The sequence below is a fragment of the Boleophthalmus pectinirostris genome, unplaced genomic scaffold (genome assembly GCF_026225935.1).
Source record: "Boleophthalmus pectinirostris isolate CB_2022bp ecotype Guang Dong unplaced genomic scaffold, ASM2622593v1 HiC_scaffold_23, whole genome shotgun sequence".
Taxonomy (NCBI): Eukaryota; Metazoa; Chordata; class Actinopteri; order Gobiiformes; family Gobiidae; genus Boleophthalmus; species Boleophthalmus pectinirostris.
This window is the reverse complement of record NW_026571207.1, coordinates 3,267,767-3,294,338: the sequence shown is the minus strand read 5'-3', so window position 1 is coordinate 3,294,338 and position 26,572 is coordinate 3,267,767. Positions and strand designations below refer to the sequence as shown.

General features: G+C 47.0%; 1 protein-coding gene across 2 annotated transcripts in view; it reads right to left on the bottom strand.

The window, feature by feature from the left end:
* Positions 1-15,859: 15,859 nt before the first annotated feature.
* The window catches only part of LOC129410532 (monoacylglycerol lipase abhd6-A-like), an 11,681-nt gene continuing 968 nt past the window's right edge, over positions 15,860-26,572 (bottom strand). The window contains exons 2-8 of one of the 2 annotated variants that reach the window (XM_055158918.1): positions 23,721-23,877; positions 21,310-21,423; positions 20,670-20,796; positions 20,348-20,538; positions 20,110-20,164; positions 18,954-19,054; positions 15,860-17,883 (exon numbers count right to left, since the gene is read on the bottom strand). In XM_055158918.1, the coding sequence (XP_055014893.1) occupies positions 17,701-17,883; positions 18,954-19,054; positions 20,110-20,164; positions 20,348-20,538; positions 20,670-20,796; positions 21,310-21,423; positions 23,721-23,877 (928 nt within the window). In that variant the 3' untranslated portion in view covers positions 15,860-17,700. The remainder of the gene's footprint in view (positions 17,884-18,953; positions 19,055-20,109; positions 20,165-20,347; positions 20,539-20,669; positions 20,797-21,309; positions 21,424-23,720; positions 23,878-26,572) is intronic. The other variant, XM_055158919.1, reaches the window with a different exon arrangement.

Sequence of the window (26,572 nt, the reverse complement as noted above, 5' to 3'; positions counted from 1 at the left end):
TCTTATTAACACAGAGTATAAGCACTTTACTGGGGAGCATCGTGTTGATATTCATTTTATATCATTGAGACAGATACGGAACGATGCGGTTTACACATGTGGATTCACCCTTAAAAATGTCCAGTCACCACAGCATTTTGTCAGTTATGTTTGCATTATGACCATAGCCCGTATAAAGAAGTGTGTGTGATTAAGTGAGTGTGACATCACCCACAGCGTTCAGTGCCACTCGAAGCTCGAAGCTCACGGTTACAGGAGCCAATCTGGAGCCCTGCCCCATATTATGAACAGGACTTTTTCAAAGGACAAAATGTTGAAATCAAAACCCCACAGTCATGTAGAGTGAGTTAATCTGAATATGTACGAACAAAATGACGGCGCTCACAGCAGCAGTTACAATATTCCAATGAAAGTCAATGGGACCAAAGTCAGAAGGAGCCAGAAGAGCTCCCATGCAAGTGTGTTAGCCATGTCCATTTAAATATACAGTCTATGATTTGAACTTGTATAGCAGACAGCTAAAGGCAGAACATCTCTTTATATGGAGCCAGATCAGCTGTGGCGCTCTGCGTGAGGAGGAGGATCTGCATTAATCATGTGTGTGCGTCGGTCCACAGGTGTAGTAGAAGCTCATGATGTCCTCGCTCCAGGCACTCAATAAAATAACCCGAACAAAAACAATAATTTACTTGTAAATCACTGTTTTACATCATTTTCGAGTAAACCACTCAAGGTGCTGTTTTTATTGTTCACAAAATATATATTTCCCAGTATATTCTGCCATCGTGTCCGGTGGTTGTTATTTTTCATCGTTTGTTAACCTCGGCTCATAACATGTTTAATCTCATGTTTTTGGTCAAAGGGAAAGTTTGCTGTGCAGATGTGACGTTGAATAAATGTTTGTGTTTGTTGCAGACGGAGGAGCCAGCGGGACAGAGGTAAGTGTGACTGGAGCAACTCCAGGTGATTCTAACATGAACTCATGAGGTGATCTGATCTCTGTTTGTGCAGATCTAAAACTGTGTATTTACTGATTTACAGAGGTAAAAGACACAACATTCATGTCATTAACAATCTTTATGTAGATCTAATAAAAACATGTCCATCAGCTTTACCCACTCAAAGGAAAGAGCTGCCTCCAAAAGACCAGATGGACTCAGAAGATCATTCCTTCTCACGGCCAACAGGACAGGTGGGTCACTCTCTGCACATGCTTTTATCATTATTGTAGTCAAGACCACACTAATCAAGACCAAGACCAGTCTGAGACCACAGGGTCCAGCTACAGCACCAACCTACAGCACCGACCTACAGCACAGACCTACAGCACAGACCTACAGCACAGACCTACAGCACAGACCTACAACACAGACCTACAACACAGACCTACAGCACCGACCTACAGCACAGACCTACAACACAGACCTACAGCACCGACCTACAGCACAGACCTACAGCACCGACCTACAGCACAGACTACAACACAGACCTACAGCACCGACCTACAACACAGACCTACAACACAGACCTACAGCACACACACACAGACACTACAACACAGACCTACAACACCTACAGCTACAACACAGACCTACAGCACACCGACCTACAGACCTACAGACCTACAACACAGACCTACAGTACAGCACAGACCTACAACACAGACCTACAACACAGACCTACAGCACAGACCTACAACACAGACCTACAGCACAGACCTACAGCACAGACCTACAGCACAGCCTACAGACCTACAACACACCTACAGACCTACAGCACAGACCTACAGCACAGATGTACACACAGACCTACAACACAGACCTACAGCACAGACCTACAGCACAGACCTACAGCACCGACCTACAACACAGACCTACAGCACAGACCTACAGCACCGACCTACAACACAGACCTACAGCACAGACCTACAGCACAGACCTACAGACCTACAACACAGACCTACAGCACAGACCTACAGCACAGACCTACAGCACCGACCTACAGCACAGAGCAGCACCTTTTAAAAAGTTTAACCTGGGCTTTGATACACGCTGGTATACAAAGACACAAGCTGTTGCAGACAAGCAGTGCTGGGAACATAAGTGTAGTGACGTGCTGTTCAGTGTCAGTGGGCTCCACGCGAGGGCACAGGCTGCAGTGAGAAGCCCCGCGCTCCCGCACACCGGTACAACAGCAGCCGTAATGAAATGTGATCACATTGTGTCAGACCTCGAGTCCAAGACGTGACTAAGACCATAAAAAATACAGGTCTGGAGTACTACTGCACTACTAAGAAAGTACTGTACTGCATGTTTTACAATTACAGGAAAATGAGGACGAACAGATGGCTCAAACTCCAGCACCCAAAGAAGTTGAAATGGTGGAACAAAAACAAAAACAAGGCAGAAAGAAGAGGACAAAAAAAAGGAAGGGCAGAAAAAGAAAGACGGGCAGAAAGAATAAGAGGGGCAGAAGGAGGAGGTAGAGAGACACTCGTCTGGCGCAAAGCGAGGGGCAGAAAAGAGTATGTCTGATATTTACTTTCTTCACATTTGTCGCCTATAGATCACATTTGTTTCTATATGTCTGAGAATGTTTGCTCATTTACAGAGATAACAAGAACAACATTCATGAGACAAAACTACTGAAAAACAATGCCAGAATTGTACTTGCACCGGAAGCGGAGGACCGTCAAAGGAGTTGGATCTGCTGCTGTTAGAAAAACCTAAAGAGGCCAAACGCTGGGGGCTTCTGGATACAGTAAAATGAGTAAAAGGGGTACGGGCCACAATGACACACCTCATGAACTGAATAGGAAACAGGTTGTTTAGTTTGTTTTACAGATTTGCACTGATGCCCTGTCTCTGGTTTGTGTTAATCACGTTATATCATGATTCAGATTTCTGGCTCTTTCTTTTTTTTTTTAGTCACAGCACTCACTGGGACAGAAACACGGGTGAAAGAGGTTTTGTCTTTGAGGTTTCATTTTGTTATTTTTCGATCTCTAACTCTTCTGCAGTAGACTACTGTGTAAAAATATGTTCACGTTTATTAACCCAATGTTTAATATGTCAATGAATGAAAAAATGTCAATAAAGTTATGGTGACTACATCAATCAAACTACTATTATTTTGGGGGTAAGTTTATTGATCTAAATACAAAAATACATTTTTATGGGGTTTTAATGTGGCAAAATAAAACTGACAATTGTGAAGAGATCAATAAGAGGAAAAAAAATCCAGATCGATTTACTCAGTTTTGTTACAACACTAGAGCAAAGAGTAAATATTTTACTAAAAGTCTAGATTTAAACCAGCGGTCGACAACCTGAAATACTCAGAGTCGTTTGGAGCGTCTGCCACAGAAAAAAAAAAACCAGAGCCACAAAACTCTTGACTCTAAACTGAGGAGAAAACTGCAGATCTTTTTTTTTTTTTTTTTTACATGTGGCTCTGTGTAAAAGACGATACTGTGCTGCATTTATGAAATCAATGAAAACACCACAGAGAATATGTGTCCATTCATATAAACGTGTGTCTGTGTGTACCACCTGCACACGTATAATCAGTGTCGGGGAGTAACAGATTACAAGTACCGGAGTAATCAGAGTACAAATTATGAGTAACTGTATTCAGTTACAGTTACTGTTTCAGTGAGTGGTAATTGGATTACAGTTACTTTGTTGGAATAAATGGATTACTTAGTAGTATTTTCCTGTTTTCACATTTTGGGCTAAATCAGGTCTAAACCAGGTCTAAACCAGGTGTAAACCAGGTCTAAACCAGGTCTAAAACTGGACTAAAACAGGATTTAACAGGACTAAATCATGCTGTGTGGACCGTGTCTCCTCCTCTTTTATCAATAATATTATCAATAATATTTTTAATATGGTTCAGTAAAGTCTGGGCTTTTATTTTCTTTTAGCAGACAAAACATCTTATGTTACGATATCCTAGTCTTTGCTCTTCTACAGAAAGTCAAGTAATCCAAAGTATTCAGATTACATTACAAACTACATTTTGGGATATATAATCTGTAATCTGTAGGGGAATACATTTTAAAAGTAACATTCCCAACACTGCGTATAATGTGTGAAAAGTTTCACATGAACCATCTCCAACACGACAGAAACACAAAACAGACTCACCATCAGCAGAACACCCCTCTGTCACAGAGAGAACACCCCTCTGTCACAGAGAGAACACCCCTCTGTCACACAGAGAACACCCCTCTGTCACAGAGAGAACACCCCTCTGTCACAGAGAGAGAACACCCCTCTGACACAGAGAGAACACCCCTCTGTCACACAGAGAACACCCCTCTGTCACACAGAGAACACCCCTCTGTCACAGAGAGAACACCCCTCTGACACAGAGAGAACACCCCTCTGACACAGAGAGAACACCCCTCTGACACAGAGAGAACACCCCTCTGTCACACAGAGAACACCCCTCTGTCACACAGAGAGAACACCCCTCTGTCACAGAGAGAACACCCCTCTGTCACAGAGAGAACACCCCTCTGTCACAGAGAGAAACACCCCTCTGACACAGAGAGAACACCCCTCTGTCACACAGAGAACACCCCTCTGTCACAGAGAGAACACCCCTCTGTCACAGAGAGAACACCCCTCTGACACAGAGAGAACACCCCTCTGTCACACAGAGAACACCCCTCTGTCACACAGAGAGAACACCCTCTGTCACAGAGAGAACACCCCTCTGTCACAGAGAGAACACCCCTCTGACACAGAGAGAACACCCCCTCTGTCACAGAGAGAACACCCCTCTGTCACAGAGAGAACACCCCTCTGTCACAGAGAGAACACCCCTCTGTCACAGAGAGAACACCCCTCTGACACAGAGAGAGAACACCCCTCTGTCACAGAGAGAACACCCCTCTGACACAGAGAGAACACCCCTCTGTCACAGAGAGAACACCCCTCTGTCACACAGAGAGAACACCCCTCTGTCACAGAGAGAACACCCCTCTGTCACACAGAGAGAACACCCTCTGTCACAGAGAGAAAACACCCTCTGTCACACAGAGAGAACACCCCTCTGACACAGAGAGAACACCCCTCTGTCACAGAGAGAACACCCCTCTGTCACAGAGAGAGAGAACACCCCTCTGTCACACAGAGAGAACACCCCTCTGTCACAGAGAGAACACCCCTCTGTCACACAGAGAGAACACCCCTCTGTCACACAGAGAGAACACCCCCTCTGTCACAGAGAGAGAACACCCCTCTGTCACAGAGAGAACACCCCTCTGTCACAGAGAGAACACCCCTCTGTCACACAGAGAACACCCCTCTGTCACAGAGAGAACACCCCTCTGTCACACAGAGAGAACACCCCTCTGTCACAGAGAGAGAACACCCCTCTGACACAGAGAGAACACCCCTCTGTCGCACAGAGAGAACACCCCTCTGTCACAGAGAGAACACCCCTCTGTCACAGAGAGAGAACACCCCTCTGTCACAGAGAGAACACCCTCTGTCACAGAGAGAACACCCCTCTGTCACAGAGAGAACACCCCTCTGTCACAGAGAGAAACACCCCTCTGTCACACAGAGAGAACACCCTCTGTCACACAGAGAGAAACCCCTCTGTCACAGAGAGAACACCCCCTCTGTCACACAGAGAGAACACCCCTCTGTCACACAGAGAGAACACCCCTCTGTCACAGAGAGAACACCCCTCTGTCACAGAGAGAGAGACACCCCTCTGTCACAGAGAGAACACCCCTCTGTCACAGAGAGAACACCCCTCTGTCACAGAGAGAACACCCTCTGTCACAGAGAGAACACCCTCTGTCACAGAGAGAACACCCCTCTGTCACACAGAGAGAACACCCCTCTGTCACAGAGAGAACACCCCTCTGTCACAGAGAGAAACACCCCTCTGTCACAGAGAGAACACCCCTCTGTCACACAGAGAGAACACCCCTCTGTCACACAGAGAGAGAACACCCCTCTGTCACACAGAGAGAACACCCCTCTGTCACAGAGAGAACACCCCTCTGACACAGAGAGAACACCCCTCTGTCACAGAGAGAACACCCCTCTGTCACACAGAGAGAACACCCCTCTGTCACACAGAGAGAACACCCCTCTGTCACACAGAGAGAACACCCCTCTGACACAGAGAGAGAACACCCCCTCTGTCACACAGAGAGAACACCCCTCTGACACAGAGAGAGAACACCCCTCTGTCACAGAGAGAGAACACCCCTCTGACACAGAGAGAACACCCCTCTGTCACACAGAGAGAACACCCCTCTGTCACACAGAGAGAACACCCCTCTGTCACACAGAGAGAACACCCCTCTGTCACAGAGAGAGAACACCCCTCTGTCACACAGAGAGAACACCCCTCTGTCACAGAGAGAACACCCCTCTGTCACAGAGAGAAACACCCCTCTGTCACAGAGAGAACACCCCTCTGTCACAGAGAGAACACCCCTCTGTCACAGAGAGAGAACACCCCTCTGTCACAGAGAGAACACCCTCTGTCACAGAGAAACACCCCTCTGTCACACAGAGAACACCCCTCTGTCACAGAGAGAACACCCCTCTGTCACAGAGAGAACACCCCTCTGTCACAGAGAGAACACCCCTCTGTCACAGAGAGAGAACACCCCTCTGTCACAGAGAGAGAACACCCCTCTGTCACAGAGAGAACACCCCTCTGTCACAGAGAGAGAACACCCTCTGTCACAGAGAGAACACCCCTCTGTCACAGAGAGAACACCCCTCTGTCACAGAGAGAACACCCCTCTGTCACAGAGAGAACACCCTCTGTCACAGAGAGAACACCCCTCTGTCACAGAGAGAACACCCCTCTGTCACAGAGAGAGAACACCCCTCTGTCACAGAGAGAGAACACCCCTCTGTCACAGAGAGAGAGAACACCCCTCTGTCACAGAGAGAAACACCCCTCTGTCACAGAGAGAACACCCCTCTGTCACAGAGAGAACACCCCTCTGTCACAGAGAGAACACCCCTCTGTCACAGAGAGAACACCCCTCTGTCACAGAGAGAAACACCCCTCTGTCACAGAGAGAACACCCCTCTGTCACAGAGAGAACACCCCTCTGTCACAGAGAGAGAACACCCCTCTGTCACAGAGAGAACACCCCTCTGTCACAGAGAGAACACCCCTCTGTCACACAGAGAGAACACCCCTCTGTCACAGAGAGAACACCCCTCTGTCACAGAGAGAACACCCCTCTGTCACACAGAGAGAAACACCCCTCTGTCACAGAGAGAACACCCCTCTGTCACAGAGAGAAACACCCCTCTGTCACAGAGAGAACACCCTCTCTGTCACAGAGAGAACACCCCTCTGTCACAGAGAGAACACCCCTCTGTCACAGAGAGAACACCCCTCTGTCACAGAGAGAGAACACCCCTCTGTCACAGAGAGAAACACCCCTCTGTCACAGAGAGAGAACACCCCTCTGTCACACAGAGAGAACACCCCTCTGTCACAGAGAGAACACCCCTCTGTCACACAGAGAGAACACCCCTCTGACACACAGAGAGAACACCCCTCTGTCACACAGAGAAACACCCCTCTGTCACACAGAGAGAGAACACCCCTCTGTCACACAGAGAGAAACACCCTCTGTCACAGAGAGAACACCCCTCTGTCACACAGAGAGAACACCCCTCTGTCACAGAGAGAACACCCCTCTGTCACAGAGAGAACACCCCTCTGTCACAGAGAGAACACCCCTCTGTCACACACAGAGAGAACACCCCTCTGTCACAGAGAGAACACCCCTCTGTCACACAGAGAGAACCCCCCTCTGACACAGAGAGAACACCCCTCTGTCACAGAGAGAACACCCCTCTGTCACAGAGAGAACAACCCCTCTGTCACACAGAGAGAACACCCCTCTGTCACAGAGAGAACACCCCTCTGTCACACAGAGAGAACACCCCTCTGACACAGAGAGAACACCCCTCTGTCACAGAGAGAACACCCCTCTGTCACAGAGAGAACACCCCTCTGTCACAGAGAGAACACCCCTCTGTCACACAGAGAGAACACCCCTCTGTCACAGAGAGACACACCCCTCTGTCACAGAGAGAAACACCCCTCTGTCACAGAGAGAACACCCCCTCTGACACACAGAGAGAACACCCCTCTGTCACACAGAGAGAACACCCCTCTGTCACAGAGAGAACACCCCTCTGTCACACACAGAGAGAACACCCCTCTGTCACAGAGAGAACACCCCTCTGTCACAGAGAGAACACCCCTCTGTCACAGAGAGAACACCCCTCTGTCACAGAGAGAACACCCCTCTGTCACAGAGAGAACACCCTCTGTCACACAGAGAGAAAACACCCCTCTGTCACACAGAGAGAACACCCTCTGTCACAGAGAGAGAACACCCCTCTGTCACACAGAGAGAAACACCCCTCTGTCACACAGAGAGAACACCCCTCTGTCACAGAGAGAGAACACCCCTCTGTCACAGAGAGAGAACACCCCTCTGTCACAGAGAGAACACCCCTCTGTCACAGAGAGAACACCCCTCTGTCACAGAGAGAACACCCTCTGTCACAGAGAGAACACTCCTGTCACAGAGAGAACACCCCTCTGTCACACAGAGAGAACACCCCTCTGTCACAGAGAGAGAACACCCCTCTGTCACAGAGAGAACACCCCTCTGTCACAGAGAGAACACCCCTCTGTCACACAGAGAGAACACCCCTCTGTCACAGAGAGAACACCCCTCTGTCACACAGAGAGAACACCCCTCTGTCACAGAGAGAACACCCCTCTGACACAGAGAGAACACCCCTCTGTCACAGAGAGAACACCCCTCTGTCACAGAGAGAACACCCCTCTGTCACACAGAGAGAACACCCCTCTGTCACACAGAGAGAACACCCCTCTGACACAGAGAGAGAACACCCCTCTGACACAGAGAGAGAACACCCCTCTGTCACACAGAGAGACACCCCTCTGTCACACAGAGAGAACACCCCTCTGACACAGAGAGAGAACACCCCTCTGACACACAGAGAGAACACCCCTCTGTCACACAGAGAGAACACCCCTCTGTCACACAGAGAGAACACCCCTCTGTCACACAGAGAGAACACCCCTCTGTCACACAGAGAGAACACCCCTCTGTCACAGAGAGAGAACACCCCTCTGTCACAGAGAGAACACCCCTCTGTCACAGAGAGAGAACACCCCTCTGTCACAGAGAGAACACCCCTCTGTCACAGAGAGAGAACACCCCTCTGTCACAGAGAGAACACCCCTCTGTCACAGAGAGAGAGACACCCTCTGTCACAGAGAGAACACCCCTCTGTCACACAGAGAAACACCCCTCTGTCACAGAGAGGAACACCCCTCTGTCACAGAGAGAACACCCCTCTGTCACAGAGAGAACACCCCTCTGTCACAGAGAGAACACCCCCTCTGTCACAGAGAGAGAACACCCCTCTGTCACAGAGAGAACACCCCTCTGTCACAGAGAGAACACCCCTCTGTCACAGAGAGAGAACACCCCTCTGTCACAGAGAGAACACCCCTCTGTCACACAGAGAGAGAACACCCCTCTGTCACAGAGAGAGAACACCCCTCTGTCACACAGAGAGAGAACACCCCTCTGTCACAGAGAGAACACCCCTCTGTCACAGAGAGAAACACCCCCTCTGTCACAGAGAGAACACCCCTCTGTCACAGAGAGAACACCCCTCTGTCACAGAGAGAACACCCCCTCTGTCACAGAGAGAACACCCCTCTGTCACAGAGAGAACACCCCTCTGTCACAGAGAGAACACCCCTCTGTCACAGAGAGAACACCCCTCTGTCACAGAGAGAGAACACCCCTCTGTCACACAGAGAGAACACCCCTCTGTCACAGAGAGAACACCCCTCTGTCACAGAGAGAGAAACACCCCTCTGTCACACAGAGAGAACACCCTCTGTCACAGAGAGAACACCCCTCTGTCACAGAGAGAACACCCCTCTGTCACACAGAGAGAACACCCCTCTGTCACAGAGAGAACACACCCCTCTGTCACAGAGAGAACACCCCTCTGTCACAGAGAGACAACACCCTCTGTCACAGAGAGAACACCCCTCTGTCACAGAAGAGAACACCCCTCTGTCACACAGAGAGAACACCCCTCTGTCACAGAGAGAGAAACACCCCTCTGTCACAGAGAGAACACCCCTCTGTCACACAGAGAGAACACCCCTCTGTCACACAGAGAGAACACCCCTCTGTCACAGAGAGAACACCCCTCTGTCACACAGAGAGAACACCCCTCTGTCACAGAGAGAACACCCCTCTGTCACAGAGAGAACACCCCTCTGTCACACAGAGAGAACACCCCTCTGTCACAGAGAGAACACCCCTCTGTCACAGAGAGAACACCCCTCTGTCACAGAGAGAAACACCCCTCTGTCACACAGAGAGAACACCCCTCTGTCACAGAGAGAACACACCCCTCTGTCACAGAGAGAACACCCCTCTGTCACACAGAGAGAACACCCCTCTGTCACAGAGAGAACACCCCTCTGTCACAGAGAGAGAACACTCATATTCCACTGAGTCACTGTGTTCTTTAGTCCAACACAAACTGAACCACATGAGACACAAGAAACAACTGTTTTTATCACACACATTAGTTTATGGAAATGACTCATGTGGTTTTAAGTTTAGTTTCTGTAAAACATAAACAAACGTGTCAAAGTTGCATTAAACACTTTATTACTCAGTGTTTATTTGAGTCGTCCTTGTAGGAAATAAAAATCGAAACTTAAATGATCCACTCGCAGTGAAACAAAAACACCGTCTGCTTCTGTGTCCAGCATCATTTTATCGCTGTGTAAAAAAAAAAGTCTGATCAACCGTGAAAACAAATGAATCTGTCCATGTAGCATTAAACATTAAACATTCTGTTTTCTTCAGAAACTTTTCTTTTTCTTGGATTTATCCATCATTTACCGACCAGGGGTTGAATAATCGCGCTGCTGGTGCAGGATCTGGAACTTTTTATTTGAATGTTACAAGATTAACCATTATCCACAAATTTAGAATTACATTTAAAAATGAAAAAACTAAAATAAAAAACATTGTAATTAATTAAATACTCATTATGTCTTTTCCAAAGTCACAGGGAGCCACAACAGAAGGAGAAAAGAGCCACATGTGGCTCCGGAGCCACAGGAGCCGACCCCTGGTCTAAAGACTCGAGTAGAGAGCGACAGAAACTTTGACACTCAGTCTGTTTGGTAAAGTTAAAGACAGAGACGAGGAAAACAAACAAACATGCAAACAGAAATGATCGCTACCAGAAAAGTGATGGAACTCGTTAAAAGTTACCGTACGGTTCATTGATTTATTGATTATTATCGTTACAGGTCTATTTGTGAATCCTTTTAGCTTGTGCAGCTCCCCAAACACGGCCTCCTGTAGAACTGCAGTCTCTTCAACATTTTTCCACAACTTCAGCCTCAGATCTCGTTCTTTTCCACTCGTCACTTGGGACACTCACAGACCACAGAGCACGTCCACGTTTATTACCAGCTGCCTCAAACAAAACACTAAAGCTATCGGTCTAAATACGGAAGCCGAGAGGGTCACAACAAACACAAACACCACAACAAATACAAACGCCACAACACATTAAAAAGCCACAACAGAAGTGACTGTTGGACTCTATTTTCAGACGGACCGATCCAGCGGCAAGTGAAGAAGAAGAACTACAACGTGAAATGAATAATGATAAAACAATAAATTACTTTTACTTACGTTTCCAACTTCTCCGTTCCTTTACTTTTCACGTTGTAGTTCTTCTTCTTCACTTGTCGCTTGATCGGTCCGTCGGAAAATAGAGTCCCGCGGTCACTTCCGCTGTGGCTTTTTAATGTGTTGTGGCTTTTTAATGTGTTGTGGCTTTTTAACGTGTTGTGGCTTTTTAATGTGTTGTGGCTTTTTTATGTGTTGTGGCTTTTTAATGTGTTGTGGCTTTTTGATGTGTTGTGGCTTTTTAATGTGTTGTGGCTTTTTAACGTGTTGTGGCTTTTTAATGTGTTGTGGCTTTTTAATGTGTTGTGGCTTTTTGATGTGTTGTGACTTTTGCATTTGTGTTGTGGCTTTTGTATTTGTTGCGGTGTTTGCATTAAAATAGAGTCCCGTGGTCATTGCCATTGTGGCTCTTTGATGTGTTGTGGCTTTTTAACATGTTGTGGCTTTTTAACGTGTTGTGGCTTTTTAATGTGTTGTGGCTTTTTAATGTGTTGTGTCTTTTTTTGTAGTGTTGTGGCTTTTTGTTGTGTTGTCGCATTTGTATTTGTTGCGGCGTTTGCGTTTGTTGTGACCCTCTCGGCTTCTGTATCTAAACTCTCTCAGGTGACATTTGAATGTCCCTGGTTCCCAACAAGAGGACGAACTGTACAGATAAAAAATATTTAAAAACTGTTTACTTACTTTACTTGGAGAACTGGTCCAGGTGGTTAAATTATATATTCTTCAAAAAATGAAATACAGACGGTTTTAGAGAAATGAATAGTTTAACGTGTCACGTGCCTCCCTCACGTTTACTCCTTCGTTCTGTGGTTTTCTTTGGGACACTTTTTAATACGACACATTTGACTGACAGATGAAAAACGAAGGATCCAGGAGAGACATGAAGGAGAAGGAAGCGACGAAAGAGACGCGACCACAGAGTTATAAATATATTAAAACTGTTCTCCTGAATCTGTGTGTCACTCAAAATAAAATAAAAAATGAAAAAAAATAAAAATAAAAAAAACATGATTTTCTTCATTATTTGTCTCCAAAATGAAAAAAACAGATAAAGATTTGTTTTTTCAGTTTTCGATTTTCTGTTTGGATAACGGACTAAACCAGGACTAAACCAGGACTGAACCAGGACTAAACCAGGTCTACCAGAACTAAACCAGGACTAAACCAGGTCTACCAGAACTAAACCGGTCTCAGTCCTGATCCTGGTCCCGGTCTGGTCCTGGTCTGAACCAGGAGTGTCAGGACGGGCCCAGAGGACTGGCCTCAGTCCTGATCACCCAACAGTCTATGCGGGCGCACCTCTGGGCCCGTCCTGACACTCCTGGTTCAGACCAGGACCAGACCGGGACCAGGATCAGGACTGAGACCGGTTTAGTCCTGGTTCAGTCCTGGATCAGTCCTGTTTTAGTCCTGTTTTAGTCCTGGTTTAGTCCTGGATCAGAGTTTATGTCACATAAAGGGTCGTTATCCATTTTTTCCATTATTCATTTTAACACAAAATCTGAAAACTGAAAAAAACATTTTGGTTTTGGAGACAAATAATGAAGAAAAAATGTTTTTTCGTTTCTTACTTTTGGTTTTATTTTGAAAAACGAACAAATGAATGACACATGGATTCTCCCGCCTGACTCCGGGTACGTGACCAGATACGGCGCTCGCACCTTTAGCTTTAAGGTTCGTTCACACCAAAGCATCAAATTGTCCAGTTTCTGTGTAAAGTCGATGTGGACGAGCGTCTAGAGCGTCCTGTGTTTTTGCGGCGCGTCTTGAGCGTTTTGGCGTCAGCGCTCTAGACGCGCGTCCAAGACGTCGGCGTCAAGAAGTTGAAAATGCTGAACTTTTTGCGTCAGACGAGCCGCGTCAACCAATCAGGGACGAGTATCCAGAGACGCAGCGACGTCATTATCAGGAAGAAAAACCCCAGAACCAGAACGAGAACCACAAACATGAACGGAGAATAAATATATACACCACAATCACCGAGGACTACACCAGGACCAGACCAGGACTAAACCAGGACCAGACCAGGACTAAACCAGGACCAGACCAGGACTACACCAGGACCAGACCAGGACTACACCAGGACCAGACCAGGACCAGACCAGGACTAAACCAGGACCAGACCAGGACTACACCAGGACCAGACCAGGACTACACCAGGACCAGACCAGGACTACACCAGGACCAGACCAGGACTAAACCAGGACCAGACCAGGACTACACCAGGACCAGACCAGGACTAAACCAGGACCAGACCAGGACTACACCAGGACCAGACCAGGACTACACCAGGACCAGACCAGGACTACACCAGGACCAGACCAGGACTAAACCAGGACCGGACCAGGACTAAACCAGGACCGGACCAGGACTAAACCAGGACCAGACCAGGACTAAACCAGGTCTACCAGGACTAAATATGGACTAGACTGGGAGTAGACCGAGACTAGACCGGGAGTAGACCGAGACTAGACCAAGACTAGACCAAGACTAGACCAAGACTAGACCAAGACTAGACCGGGACTAAACCAGGACTAGACCGAGACTAAACAAGGACTGAACCAGGACTGAACCAGGACTAAACCAGGACTACACCAGAACCGGACCAGGACTAAACTAGGACTAGACCGGGACTGATCCAGTGTCATTAGTGGAGTATAAATATAAACTGGCTCCAGTCGTTGACCTGATCTTCTCCGCTGATGTTTTATGTGATAAAAACACTAAAGTCTCTCAGTCTGGTCTGACATTGTTTCGGGAAAAGACCAGAACCGGGCTCTTGTTTCCAGGGCAACGAACGCGCGTCAAGTATTTTTGTCCCGTTCGTCCACGACGTCAAAGACACGAGCGTCGGGGGCGTCTGAACTCAAATACAAAGGCTCCAAATAGAAACGTCAAGGCGTTTTTTGACGCTTTGGTGTGAACGAACCCTTGAGCTTTAGCCTTTTTAGCTTTAGCCTCTTTAGCTTCAGCGTAGCTCTTCACGCTCTGTGTTTCAGTCGGTGTAAACTCACCCGGCCGCGGTTCGTCCTCCGCAGATTTCCGGGGCACGGGGAGTTTTCAGTTTGAGCTGAAGCGTCGCTGTAAACTCTTTTTATTTTATTTTTTTCATCAGTTTCTCCGCCGGTGGATCGAGCCGCAGCGTCCTTCCCGCGCAGAGCTTCGCGCTTCTGGAACGTTCTCTCCACAGACCCACGCGCTGTTTACGCTCCGGCGTTACGTCACACGCACGCTCCACAAAACACAAATAACAACAACATATCACTTTTCCACTGTTTTACCTCATCAAATAACAATGAATTCCTCTTTTATTTTTTTATTCTATTTATACATCATGCTAAATATTTTAACTGTGTAATTAAACTATTAATTTATTTATCACAAAATATTTTAACTGAATAATAAAACTATTAAATTATTGATCACAAAATATTTTAACTGTATAATAAAACTATTAAATTATTGATCACAAAATATTTTAACTGTATAATAAAACTATTATTTATTTATCACAAAATATTTTAACCGTATAATAAAACTATTAAAATATTGATCACAAAATATTTTAACTGAATAATAAAAATAATAAATAATTTATCACAAAATATTTAACTGTATAATAAAACAATTTAATTATTTATCGCAAAATATTTTAACTGTATAATAAAACAATTTAATTATTTATCACAAAATATTTAACTGTATAATAAAACTATTAAATTATTGATCACAAAATATTTTAACTGTATAATAAAACTATACATTTATTTATCGCAAAATATTTAAACTATGATAAAACTCTTTTTATTTATCACAAAATTATTCTTGTAAATTAAACAAAAGAAAATAAATAAGAAAATATCCTGATATGCACAATAATAATATAATATATGCTGAATAATAAGGTTATAAAATCTTTGCCTCTCGTTTCAGAAAAGTAGAATCTGATTTAGTGAAATAGTTTGGGCTGTAGTTAAACGTCTAAATATTATAATTACATATTTAAATATTGTCTTTGGTTCTGACAAAGAAAACAGTTTCATGAATAAATAAAACTGTTTAGTCAAATTTTATTCATGAATTAATTGTATTTTATTTATCCATTTGACATTGGGGTTCACAGTATTTTCTCTTGGATAATAAATATACAGAAATTTTCCTACAGCGACGAACAGAGAATCAAAAAGTGCAGTTTATTAAAGTTAAAGGAATCATTAAATAAAGACGAACATTCAGTGCAAAAACCTGCTCTTCTGTTCAGGACAAAGGAGCGCAGTTACAGTTTGGTCCTAATGTGGACTTAACCAGGACTTGGACCAGGATCGGTTTAGTCCAAATGAAGTCCACGTTAAATGCTCGTTTGGACCCGAGTTGGTTGGTCTCCAAACTGGAATCATTATTTATTTATTAAAAAAACAAAAACAAAAAAACATTCAAATGTGGGGCCCATGAATCTGTGTGTCATTCATTCATTTTTCAAAATAAAAACAAAAATAAGAAAACGAAAGAACAAATATTTTCTTCATTATTTGTCTCCAAAACCAAAATGAAAAAAAAAAAAAAAAAGATAAAAACTTGTTTTTTCAGTTTTTGATTTTGTGTTTAAATGAACAAAATGGAAAAAAACAGAAAAACAGATAATGATCGTTTCCCGTTTATGTGACTTTTCCGCGTACGGACTGAACCAGAATCAGACCAGGACTGAGACCAGGACCAGTACTGAGACCGGGACCGAGACCAGGACTAAGACCAGGACCAGAACCAGGACTGAGACCGGGACTGAGACCGGGACTAAGACTGGGACTGAAACCGGGACTGAGGCCGGGACTAGACCAGGACTGAATCAGGTCCGGGACCTGACCAGAACCAGACCAGGACTGAGACCAGGACTTAGACCTGGACCAGGACCAGCACTGAGACCGGGACTGAGACCAGGACTAAGACCGGGACCAGGACTAAGACCAGGACTGAGACCGGGACTGAGGCCGGGACTAGACCAGGACTGAGACCAGGACCAGGACCAGGACTGAGACAAGGACTTAGACCGGGACCAGGACCAGGACTGAGACCGGGACTGAGGCCGAGACCGAGGCCGACCAGACCAGGACCAGACCAGTACAGAGATCAGGACTGAGACCAGGACTTAGACCGGGACTGAGACCAGGACTAAGGCCAGGACACAGACCGGAACTGAGACTGGGACTGAGACCGGGACCAGGACCAGGACCAGGACCAGGACCAGGATTGAAAACGTTTTAGTCCTGGTTCAGTCCATTATTCGTTTTTTCCATTTTTCATTTAAACACAAAATCAAAAATTGAAAAAAGGAAATCATTATCTGTTTTTTCATTTTGGTTTTGGAGACAAATAATGAAGAAAACATTTATTTTTTCATTTTCTTATTGTTCGTTTTATTTTGAAAAACGAATGAACCGTGTTTCTCTGTTTTCTGTTCTGACGTCGTTTCCTCGTCACAAACAGAACTGGACTTGTGTTTTTGTTTCATTCTCACACGTTTAACCCACAAACCTGCACATTTAGGCTCCTCTCCAACTGAAAACACTCTGCTCCACCTTGTGATGTCATCATGTGGTGATACAGGAAGTGCTCCACTGTGTTTTTAAACTCCACACAGCTTCACTAGAATCATCTGGATCATTTCAGTCTGTAAAAATAACGCGTGAATGAAACAAAACACAAGTCCAGCTCTGTTTTTGACGAGGGAACAACATCAGAACGCGGTTTAAAGCTTAAAGAGTTAATTTTGTGTAATACAGGAGCTTTAAATCTGAAAAACAGAAAATTTACTTCTGGAATCAGAGCTTTGAAAAGGGCTGAAAATAAAACTGAATAATAAAACTAAAACAGTGAAATGATGCGTGTGCGTTTGTGAAGGACGGACGTGTTCCTCAAGAGTTCTTCTTGTGGGCGTTGCCGTGGGTCACTTCCTGCGCAGACAGGAAGTTGCTGATGAGCGTGGCGAGCTTACGGGGGCGCTCCAGAGCCACGGAGTGACCACAGTTCTCCAGCAGCTCCACCTGGCTGTGAGGCAGAGCCGCCGTGATCACCGAGGCGCCGGAGACGTGGAGGACCTGACGGAGGAGAGAGCGAGGGTGAGACCGGGTTTAGACCAAGTCCAGCACTGATCTGGTCCTAGTTCTGGTCCAGTACTGGTTCTAGTTTAGCCCCTGGTCCTGGTTCAGTCCTGGTTTAGTCTTGGTGAAGTCCTGGTCCTGTCTAAAGTCCACCACACACTACTATTTTAACGATTTTTAAACGTGCGACAAAAAGCGCACACCACAGACACGAGGAGAATCTTATAAGATTCTAAATCTCCGATCGCACAGACTGGAGCAGGATCTGTCTGCGGAGCACAGGACATAAACCTGTGTCGCTCTGAGACTCTGAAGTGTTCAAAAATCAGACTCTGCACTTCTAGTTTAGTCGACGTTTATACGATGACGTCTGAACAGAAGACGTAAAAGTGGCGTCGCGTCTTCACTTTTTATTCTGTGTTTTCAGGAGGAAATCTGCTGCGCACGGTGACGCAAAAGTGTGAGGAGTTGGATTGTGTGTGATGCCAAACGACTCGGTGGTGATGTATGTGACGTAAACGTGTACACGACCTGAGCACATGTGACCAGAGTTTTGTGTCTTGGGCAGTGCAGACAGAAACACTACGGCAGAGACTATTCAACTTTTCCACTCTGGACGGTGGTTTCAGATTTTGGCATTTCTAAACCCAAAAACGCCGTCACCGTCATAAAATATTTAGTCGTTTTTTACCCGTAAATGTTCTTGTGTGAACAGGCCTTTAGATTCAGAAACAGGATTTTTAAAGCAGAACAGACTGGGGATAAAGTCGAGTCACTGTGGAGAATCTGCAGCTTCAGCTCGATCCGTAAACAGACACAGGTGAGGAACTACTCCCACCTTTTTACTTTTAAAGACTCAAACCGGATTCACAACCCAGACGTTTTGTGGACTGGGCTTATGATTTGCGGAGGACAAATTCTGTAGCAGCCAAAATCGAGCAAATTCTCCTGTAGAGTGGGGCGGCCTTAAGTCCTTCTCCAGACCCAGTCCTGGTTTAGTCCTGTTTTAGTACTGGTTTAGTCCTGGCTTAGTCCTGGTCTAGTCCTGGTTTAGTCCTGGTCTAGACCTGGTCTTGCTGGCCCCAGACCACTTGCACTGGGACTGAGATGAGGTGCAGGTTCTTCTCTAGAGAGTGTCTGGAGTCCTCAGCGCTGATGCACTCGAACACTGAGACAAGAGAACACAAGAGAACACTTTAGAACACAAGAGAACACGGGGATGGGGGTGAGACTCTGGGGTGAGACACGGGGTGAGACTTTGGGGTGAAATACGGGGTGAGACTCTGGGATGAGACTCAAGGTGAGACTCAAGGTGAGACTCGGGGCGAGACACGGGGCGAGACACGGGATGAGACTCTGGGGTAAGATTCGGGGTGAGACATGGGGTGATACTTTGGGGTGAAATACGGGGTGAGACATGGGGTGAGACTCGGGGTGAGACTCGAGGGTGAGACACGAGGGTGAGACTCAGGGGTGAGACTCGGGGGTGAGACTCGGGGGTGAGACACAAGGGTGAGACTCAGGGTGAGACTCGGGGGTGAGACTCGGGGTGAGACTCGGGGTGAGACTCGGGGTGAGACTCGGGGGTGAGACACGAGGGTGACACTCGGGGTGAGACTCGAGGGTGAGACTCGAGGGTGAGACTCGAGGGTGAGACTCGAGGGTGAGACTCAGGGGTGAGACTCGAGGGTGAGACTCGAGGGGTGAGACTCAGGGGTGAGAGACTCAGGGGTGAGACTCGGGGTGAGACTCGGGGGTGAGACTCGGGGGTGAGACTCGGGGGTGAGACTCACGGATGAGACTCGGGGGTGACACTCGGGGTGAGACTCGGGGGTGAGACTCGGGTGAAACACGAGGTGAGACTCTGGGGTGAAACAAGGGGGTGAGACAGGAGTGAGACTCTGGGGTGAGACTCTGGGGGGTGAGACTCGAGGGTGAGACTCGGGGGGGGGGGTGAGGGTGACACTCGGGGGTGAGACTCGGGGGTGAGACTCGGGGGTGAGACTCAGGGATGAGACTCGGGGTGAGACACGAGGGTGACACGAGGGGTGAGACTCAGGGATGAGACTCGGGGTGAGACACGAGGGTGACACTCGGGGGTGAGACTCAGGGGTGAGACACGAGGGTGACACGAGGGGTGAGACTCGGGGGTGAGACTCTGGGGGTGAGACTGACTCGGGGGTGAGACTCAGGTGGGTGACACATCGGGGGGGTGAGACTCACGGTGTCTGTAGAAGGTGGTGTGTGGGAGTCTGTTTTGGAGCAGACCCTTCTTCATCTAAAACAGAAACATGACGATCACTCATTTGTGTGTGTGTGTGTGTGTGTGTGTGTGTGTGTGTGTGTGTGTGTGTGTGTGTGTGTGTGTGTGTGTGTGTGTGTGTGTGTGTGTGTGTGTGTGTGTGTGTGTGTGTGTGTGTGTGTGTGTGTGTGTGTGTGTGTGTGTGTGTGTGTTGTGTACCTGTGTGGGGAGGTTCAGTGGTTTGTAGCAGCACAAGTTGAGCATCTCCTGTAGCTGAGGTACAGAGGTCGGGATCAGGGCGATGGACTGATCCTCCCTCTGGTCCTGGTCCTGGTCCTGGTCCTGGTTCCTCTGGGTTTCCATCTCCTTGAGGCGCTTCACAAAGTCTGTGTCCTGAAGCGTCTCCAGACCTGAAACGGGAAAAAAAACAGGACTGAACCAGGACTGAACCAGGACTGAACCAGGACTAAACCAGGACTAAACCAGGTCTAAACCAGGACTGACTAAACCAGGACTGAACCAGGACTGAACCAGGACTCACCCGCGGGGCAGACCATGGTGACGGAGCTGAGGTCTTCGGGGAATCGAGCAGCATAAACTCCGGCCAAGTTTCCTCCCATCGACGCCCCGACCAGATGGAACCGAGTCAGACCCAGAGTGTGAACGAACTACAGAGAACAGAACCAGAACTGAACCAGGACTGAACCAGGTCTAAACCAAGACTAAACCAGGACTGAACCAGGAACCAGGACTGAACCAGGACTAAACCAGGACTAAACCAAGACTAAACCAGGACTGAAACCAAGACTAAACCAGGACTGAAACCAGGACTGAACCAGGACTGAAACCAGGACTAAACCAGGACTGAACCAGGACTGAACCAGGACTGAAACCAGGACTAAACCAGGACTGAAACCAGGACTAAACCAGGACTAAACCAGGACTAAACCAGGACTGAAACCAGGACTAAACCAGGACTGAACCAGGACTAAACCAGGACTAAACCAGGACTGAACCAAGACTAAACCAGGTCTAAACCAGGACTGAACCAGGACTGAACCAGGACTAAACCAGGACTGAACCAGGACTAAACCAGGTCTAAACCAGGACTGAACCAGGACTGAACCAGGACTAAACCAGGACTGAAACCAGGACTAAACCAGGTCTAAACCAGGACTGACCTGGTGGATTCTGGACACTTGTCCGTTGATGCTGTAATCTTCATTTTGGAAGCGGCTCGTTCCGTCGTGTCCCGGTAAATCCAAACACACCACGTGATACTGCCCCGGCAAGAACTGGACCAGACAGAGATCAGTCAGATGCCCTCCCCGTGTGTCAGAGTCACCCCCCCCCCCCACACACACACACACACATCAAGAATCTCAGACTTCAGGTCATCACACAAATCACACTGGGAAGGATTTTCTGAAAAAGTGATGATCAAACCTCCATGTTTGTTTTCCCAGTGGGACGAGTCTGTTGACAAAGTCGATCTTTTCAAGTCTTTTGAACCATTTCACTTTTGTTTCTGGTTCTGATATTGTCATATTTTAGTTTTGGGATTCGGACATCGTTAATTGTTGTGGTTGTTGGATCCTAACAGTGGAAAACGACTCCAGAAATGTGTTTGTGAACTTCATAAATGCAAAAGTGAATCAGATGTGTGTGACTCAAACCTCCGTTCAAACTGTTTCTCTTCCCAACGGAATTGAAAAATAGTGAAAGGTGAAGGTGATGGGCAGGATTGATCCACAGGAAGAACCAAAAAGGAAACATTTGTCTGACTAAGAAATCATCCTGAGTTTACAGAGAACATTTTGTATGTGGAGCCACAACAAAACAAAATCCTGATCCGTCGTTCAACCTCGGTTATGAATTTAAAAAGTCGACACCAAAGTGAAAGTCTCCAACTGTTCACCAAGAAACACCTTCCACTGCAAAGACCAAGACGTGATGTTTGTGTAAAACCACAAGAACAAGAAAGTGCAGCTCAGTCTGTTTGTCTTCTGCTCCTCTACATTAACAAACAGGATTTTGTTTTGTTGTCGCTCCACATACAAAATGTTCTCTGTAAACTCAGGATGATTTAGTCAGACAAATGTTTCCTTTTTGGTTCTTCCTGTGGATCAATCCTGCCCATCACCTTCACCTTTCACTATTTTTCAATTCCGTTGGGAAGAGAAACAGTTTGAACAGAGGTTTGAGTCACACACATCTGATTCACTTTTGCATTTATGAAGTTCACAAACACATTTCTGGAGTCGTTTTCCGTTGTTTGGATCCAACAACCACAACAATTAACGATGTCCGAAATCCCAAAACTAAAATATGACAATATCAGAAGCAGAAACAAAAGTGATATTGTTCAAAAGACACGTCCCACTGGGAAAACAAACATGGAGGTTTGATGCTCACTTTTTCTCAGTGTGGATTGTGTGATGACCTGAAGTCTGAGACTGGTGACGTGTGTATTTACACCAAAGTGTAACAGTGTAAGTGCAGCAGCACATGAGCGGGTCACACTTTCACTTTTAACCACTCGGGCATTTTACTCCATCAGAGTCACACGAGCGTCCACAGGTCGACACGACTCGACACGACTCGACACGACTCGACTCGTCGCTCAAATCAGGTTGGAGTTTTAATGTTTCAGCGTCAGAGTCTCCAGACTTTGATCAGAGGAAACAGGAAATAAACACACGGTGTCAAAATAAACTTCCTGTCCTGTCAGTCTAAACCCGTCTAAACCCGGTCTAAACCCGGTCTAAACCCGGTCTAAACCCGGTCTAAACCCGGTCTAAACCCGGTCTAAACCCGGTCTAAACCCGGTCTAAACCCGGTCTAAACTCTAAACCGGTCTAAACCCGGTCTAAACCGGTCTAAACCCGGTCTAAACCGGTCTAAACCGTCTAAACCCGGTCTAAACCCGGTCTAAACCCGGTCTAAACCGGTCTAAACCCGGTCTAAAAAACCGGTCTAAACCCGGTCTAAACCCGGTCTAAACCCGGTCTAAAGCCGGTCTAAACCCGGTCTAACCTGGGTCTAAAGCCGGTCTAAACCCGGTCTAAAGCGGTCTAAACCCGGTCTAAACCCGGTCTAAAGTCTAAAGCGGTCTAAAGCCGGTCTAAACCGGTCTAAAGCGGTCTAAAGCCGGTCTAAACTGGTCTAAACCTGGTCTAAAAACCTGGTCTAAACCGGTCTAAAGCCGGTCTAAACCTGGTCTAAACCCGGTCTAAAGCCGGTCCTAAAGCCCGGTCTAAACGGTCTAAAGCCGTCTAAAGCCGGTCTAAACCGGTCTAAACCTGGTCTAAACCCGGTCTAAACCCGGTCTAAAGCCCGGGTCTAAACCTAGGGTCTAAACCGGTCTAACCCGGTCTAAAGGTCTAAAGCCAGGTCTAAAAACCCGGTCTAAGCCGGTCTAAACCGGTCTAAAGCCGGTCTAAACCGGGGTCTAAACCCGGTCTAAACGCGCGTCTAAAACCGGTCTAAACCCGGTCTAAACCCGGTCTAAACCCGGTCTAAACCTGGTCTAAACCCAGTCTAAACCCAGTCTAAAGCCGGTCTAAATCCGGTCTTGGGTCTTGGGTCTCACCTTGACCACGGGGAGCCACATGTCTTTGTTTGCAGAGAAGCCGTGCAGCAGCAGCAGAGACGGAGCGCCCCCTGGAGTCCCACGAGTCCAATAACAGAATCTGAAGGAACCAACGTCACAGAACCTCACCGACAAACCCAACCTCCTCCTCCAGAACCTGAGGACCAAAACAGAACTCAACCAGGACCAAAACAGGACCGGACCAGGACCAAAACAGAACTCAACCAGGACCAAAACAGAACTCAACCAGGACCAAAACAGAACTCAACCAGGACCAAAACAGAACTCAACCAGGACCAAACAGGACAACCAGGACCAAAACAGGACCCAACCAGGACCAAAACAGAACTCAACCAGGACCAAAACAGGACCGGACCAGGACCAAAACAGAACTCAACCAGGACCAAAACAGGACCAAACCAGGACCAAAACAGAACTCAACCAGGACCAAAACAGAACTCAACCAGGACCAAAACAGAACTCAACCAGGACCAAAACAGGACCGGACCAGGACCAAAACAGAACTCAACCAGGACCAAAACAGAACTCAACCAGGACCAAACAGAACTCAAACCAGGACCAAAGGACCAAAAAGAACTCAACCAGGACCAAAACAGGACAAACCAGGACAAAACAGAACTCAACCAGGACCAAACAGAACTCAACCAGGACCAAAACAGAACTCAACCAGGACCAAAACAGAACTCAACCAGGACCAAAACAGGACGGACCAGGACCAAACAGAACTCAACCAGGAACCAAAACAGAACTCAACCAGGACCAAAACAGGACCGGACCAGGACCAAAAACAGAATCAACCAGGACAAAAGGACCAGGACAAAAAGAACTCAACCAGGACCAAAAAACAGGACCACCAGGACCAAAAACAGAACTCAACCAGGACCAAAACAGAACTCAACCAGGACCAAAAACAGAACTCAACCAGGACCAAAACAGAACTCAACCAGGACCAAAAAACAGGACCAAACCAGGACCAAAACAGAACTCAACCAGGACAAAACAGAACTCACCAGGACCAAAACAGGACCAGGACCAAACTCAACCAGGACAAAACAGAACTCAACCAGGACCAAACAGAACTCAACCAGGACCAAAACAGGACCAAAAGGACCGAACCAAGGACCAAAACAGAACTCAACAGGACAAACAGACCAACAGACCAAAACAGGACCGGACCAGGACCCAAAACAGAACTCAACCAGGACCAAAACAGAACTCAACCAGGACCAAAACAGGACCAAACAGGACCAAAACAGGACCAAAACAGAAACTCAACCAGGACCAAACAGAAAAACAAACTCAAACCAGGACCAAAAGACAGGACCAAACAGACCAACCAGGACCAAAACAGAACTCAACCAGGACCAAAACAGAACTCAACCAGGACCAAAACAGAACTCAACCAGGACCAAAACAGGACCAAACCAGGACCAAAACAGAACTCAACCAGGACCAAAACAGGACCGAACCAGGACCAAAACAGAACTCAACCAGGACCAAAACAGGACCAAACCAGGACCAAAACAGAACTCAACCAGGACCAAAACAGAACTCAACCAGGACCAAAACAGGACCGGACCAAAACATCAACCAGGACAAAACAGGACCGGACCAGGACCAAAACAGAACTCAACCAGGACCAAAACAGAACTCAACCAGGACCAAAACAGAACTCAACCAGGACCAAAACAGGACCGGACCAGGACCAAAACAGAACTCAACCAGGACCAAAACAGAACTCAACCAGGACCAAAACAGAACTCAACCAGGACCAAAACAGGACCAAACCAGGACCAAAACAGAACTCAACCAGGACCAAAACAGACCCAAAACAGGACCAAAACAAGAACTCAAACCAGGACCAAACAGGACAGGACCAAAACAGAACAGGACCAAAACAGAAACTCAACCAGGACCAAAACAGAACTCAACCAGGACCAAAACAGGAAACCAGGACCAAAACCAGAACTCAACCAGGACCAAAAAGAACTCAACAGGACCAAAACAGGACCGGACCAGGACCAAAACAGAACTCAACCAGGACCAAAACAGAACTCAACCAGGACCAAAACAGAACTCAACCAGGACCAAAACAGAACTCAACCAGGACCAAAACAGGACCAAACCAGGACCAAAACAGAACTCAACCAGGACCAAAACAGAACTCAACCAGGACCAAAACAGAACTCAACCAGGACCAAAACAGAACTCAACCAGGACCAAAACAGGACCAAACCAGGACCAAAACCAACCAACCAAACTCAACCAGGACAAAACAGAACTCAACCAGGACCAAAACAGGACCGGACCAGGACCAAAACAGAACTCAACCAGGACCAAAACAGGACCAAAACCAGAACTCAACCAGGACCAAAACAGACCAACAGGACAAAAACAGACCAACCAGGACCAAACAGAACTTCAGACCAAAACAGGATCAACCAGGACCAAAACAGGAACCAGGACCAGAAACTCAACCAGGACCAAAACAGGACCGGACCAGGACCAAAAACAGAACCAACCAGACCAAGGACCAAACAGAACTCAACCAGAGACCAAAACAGAACTCAACCAGGACCAAAACAGAAAACCAGGACCAAACAGAACTCAACCAGGACCAAAACAGAACTCAACAGGACCAAAACAGACTCAACCAGGACCAAAACAGACTAACAGGACCAGGCAAAACCAGGACCAAAACAGGAACCAGAAAACAGAACTCAACCAGGACCAAACAGGACCGGACCAGGACCAAAACAGAACTCAACCAGGACCAAAACAGAACTCAACCACCAGGACCAGGACCAGGACTCAACCAGGACAAAACAGGA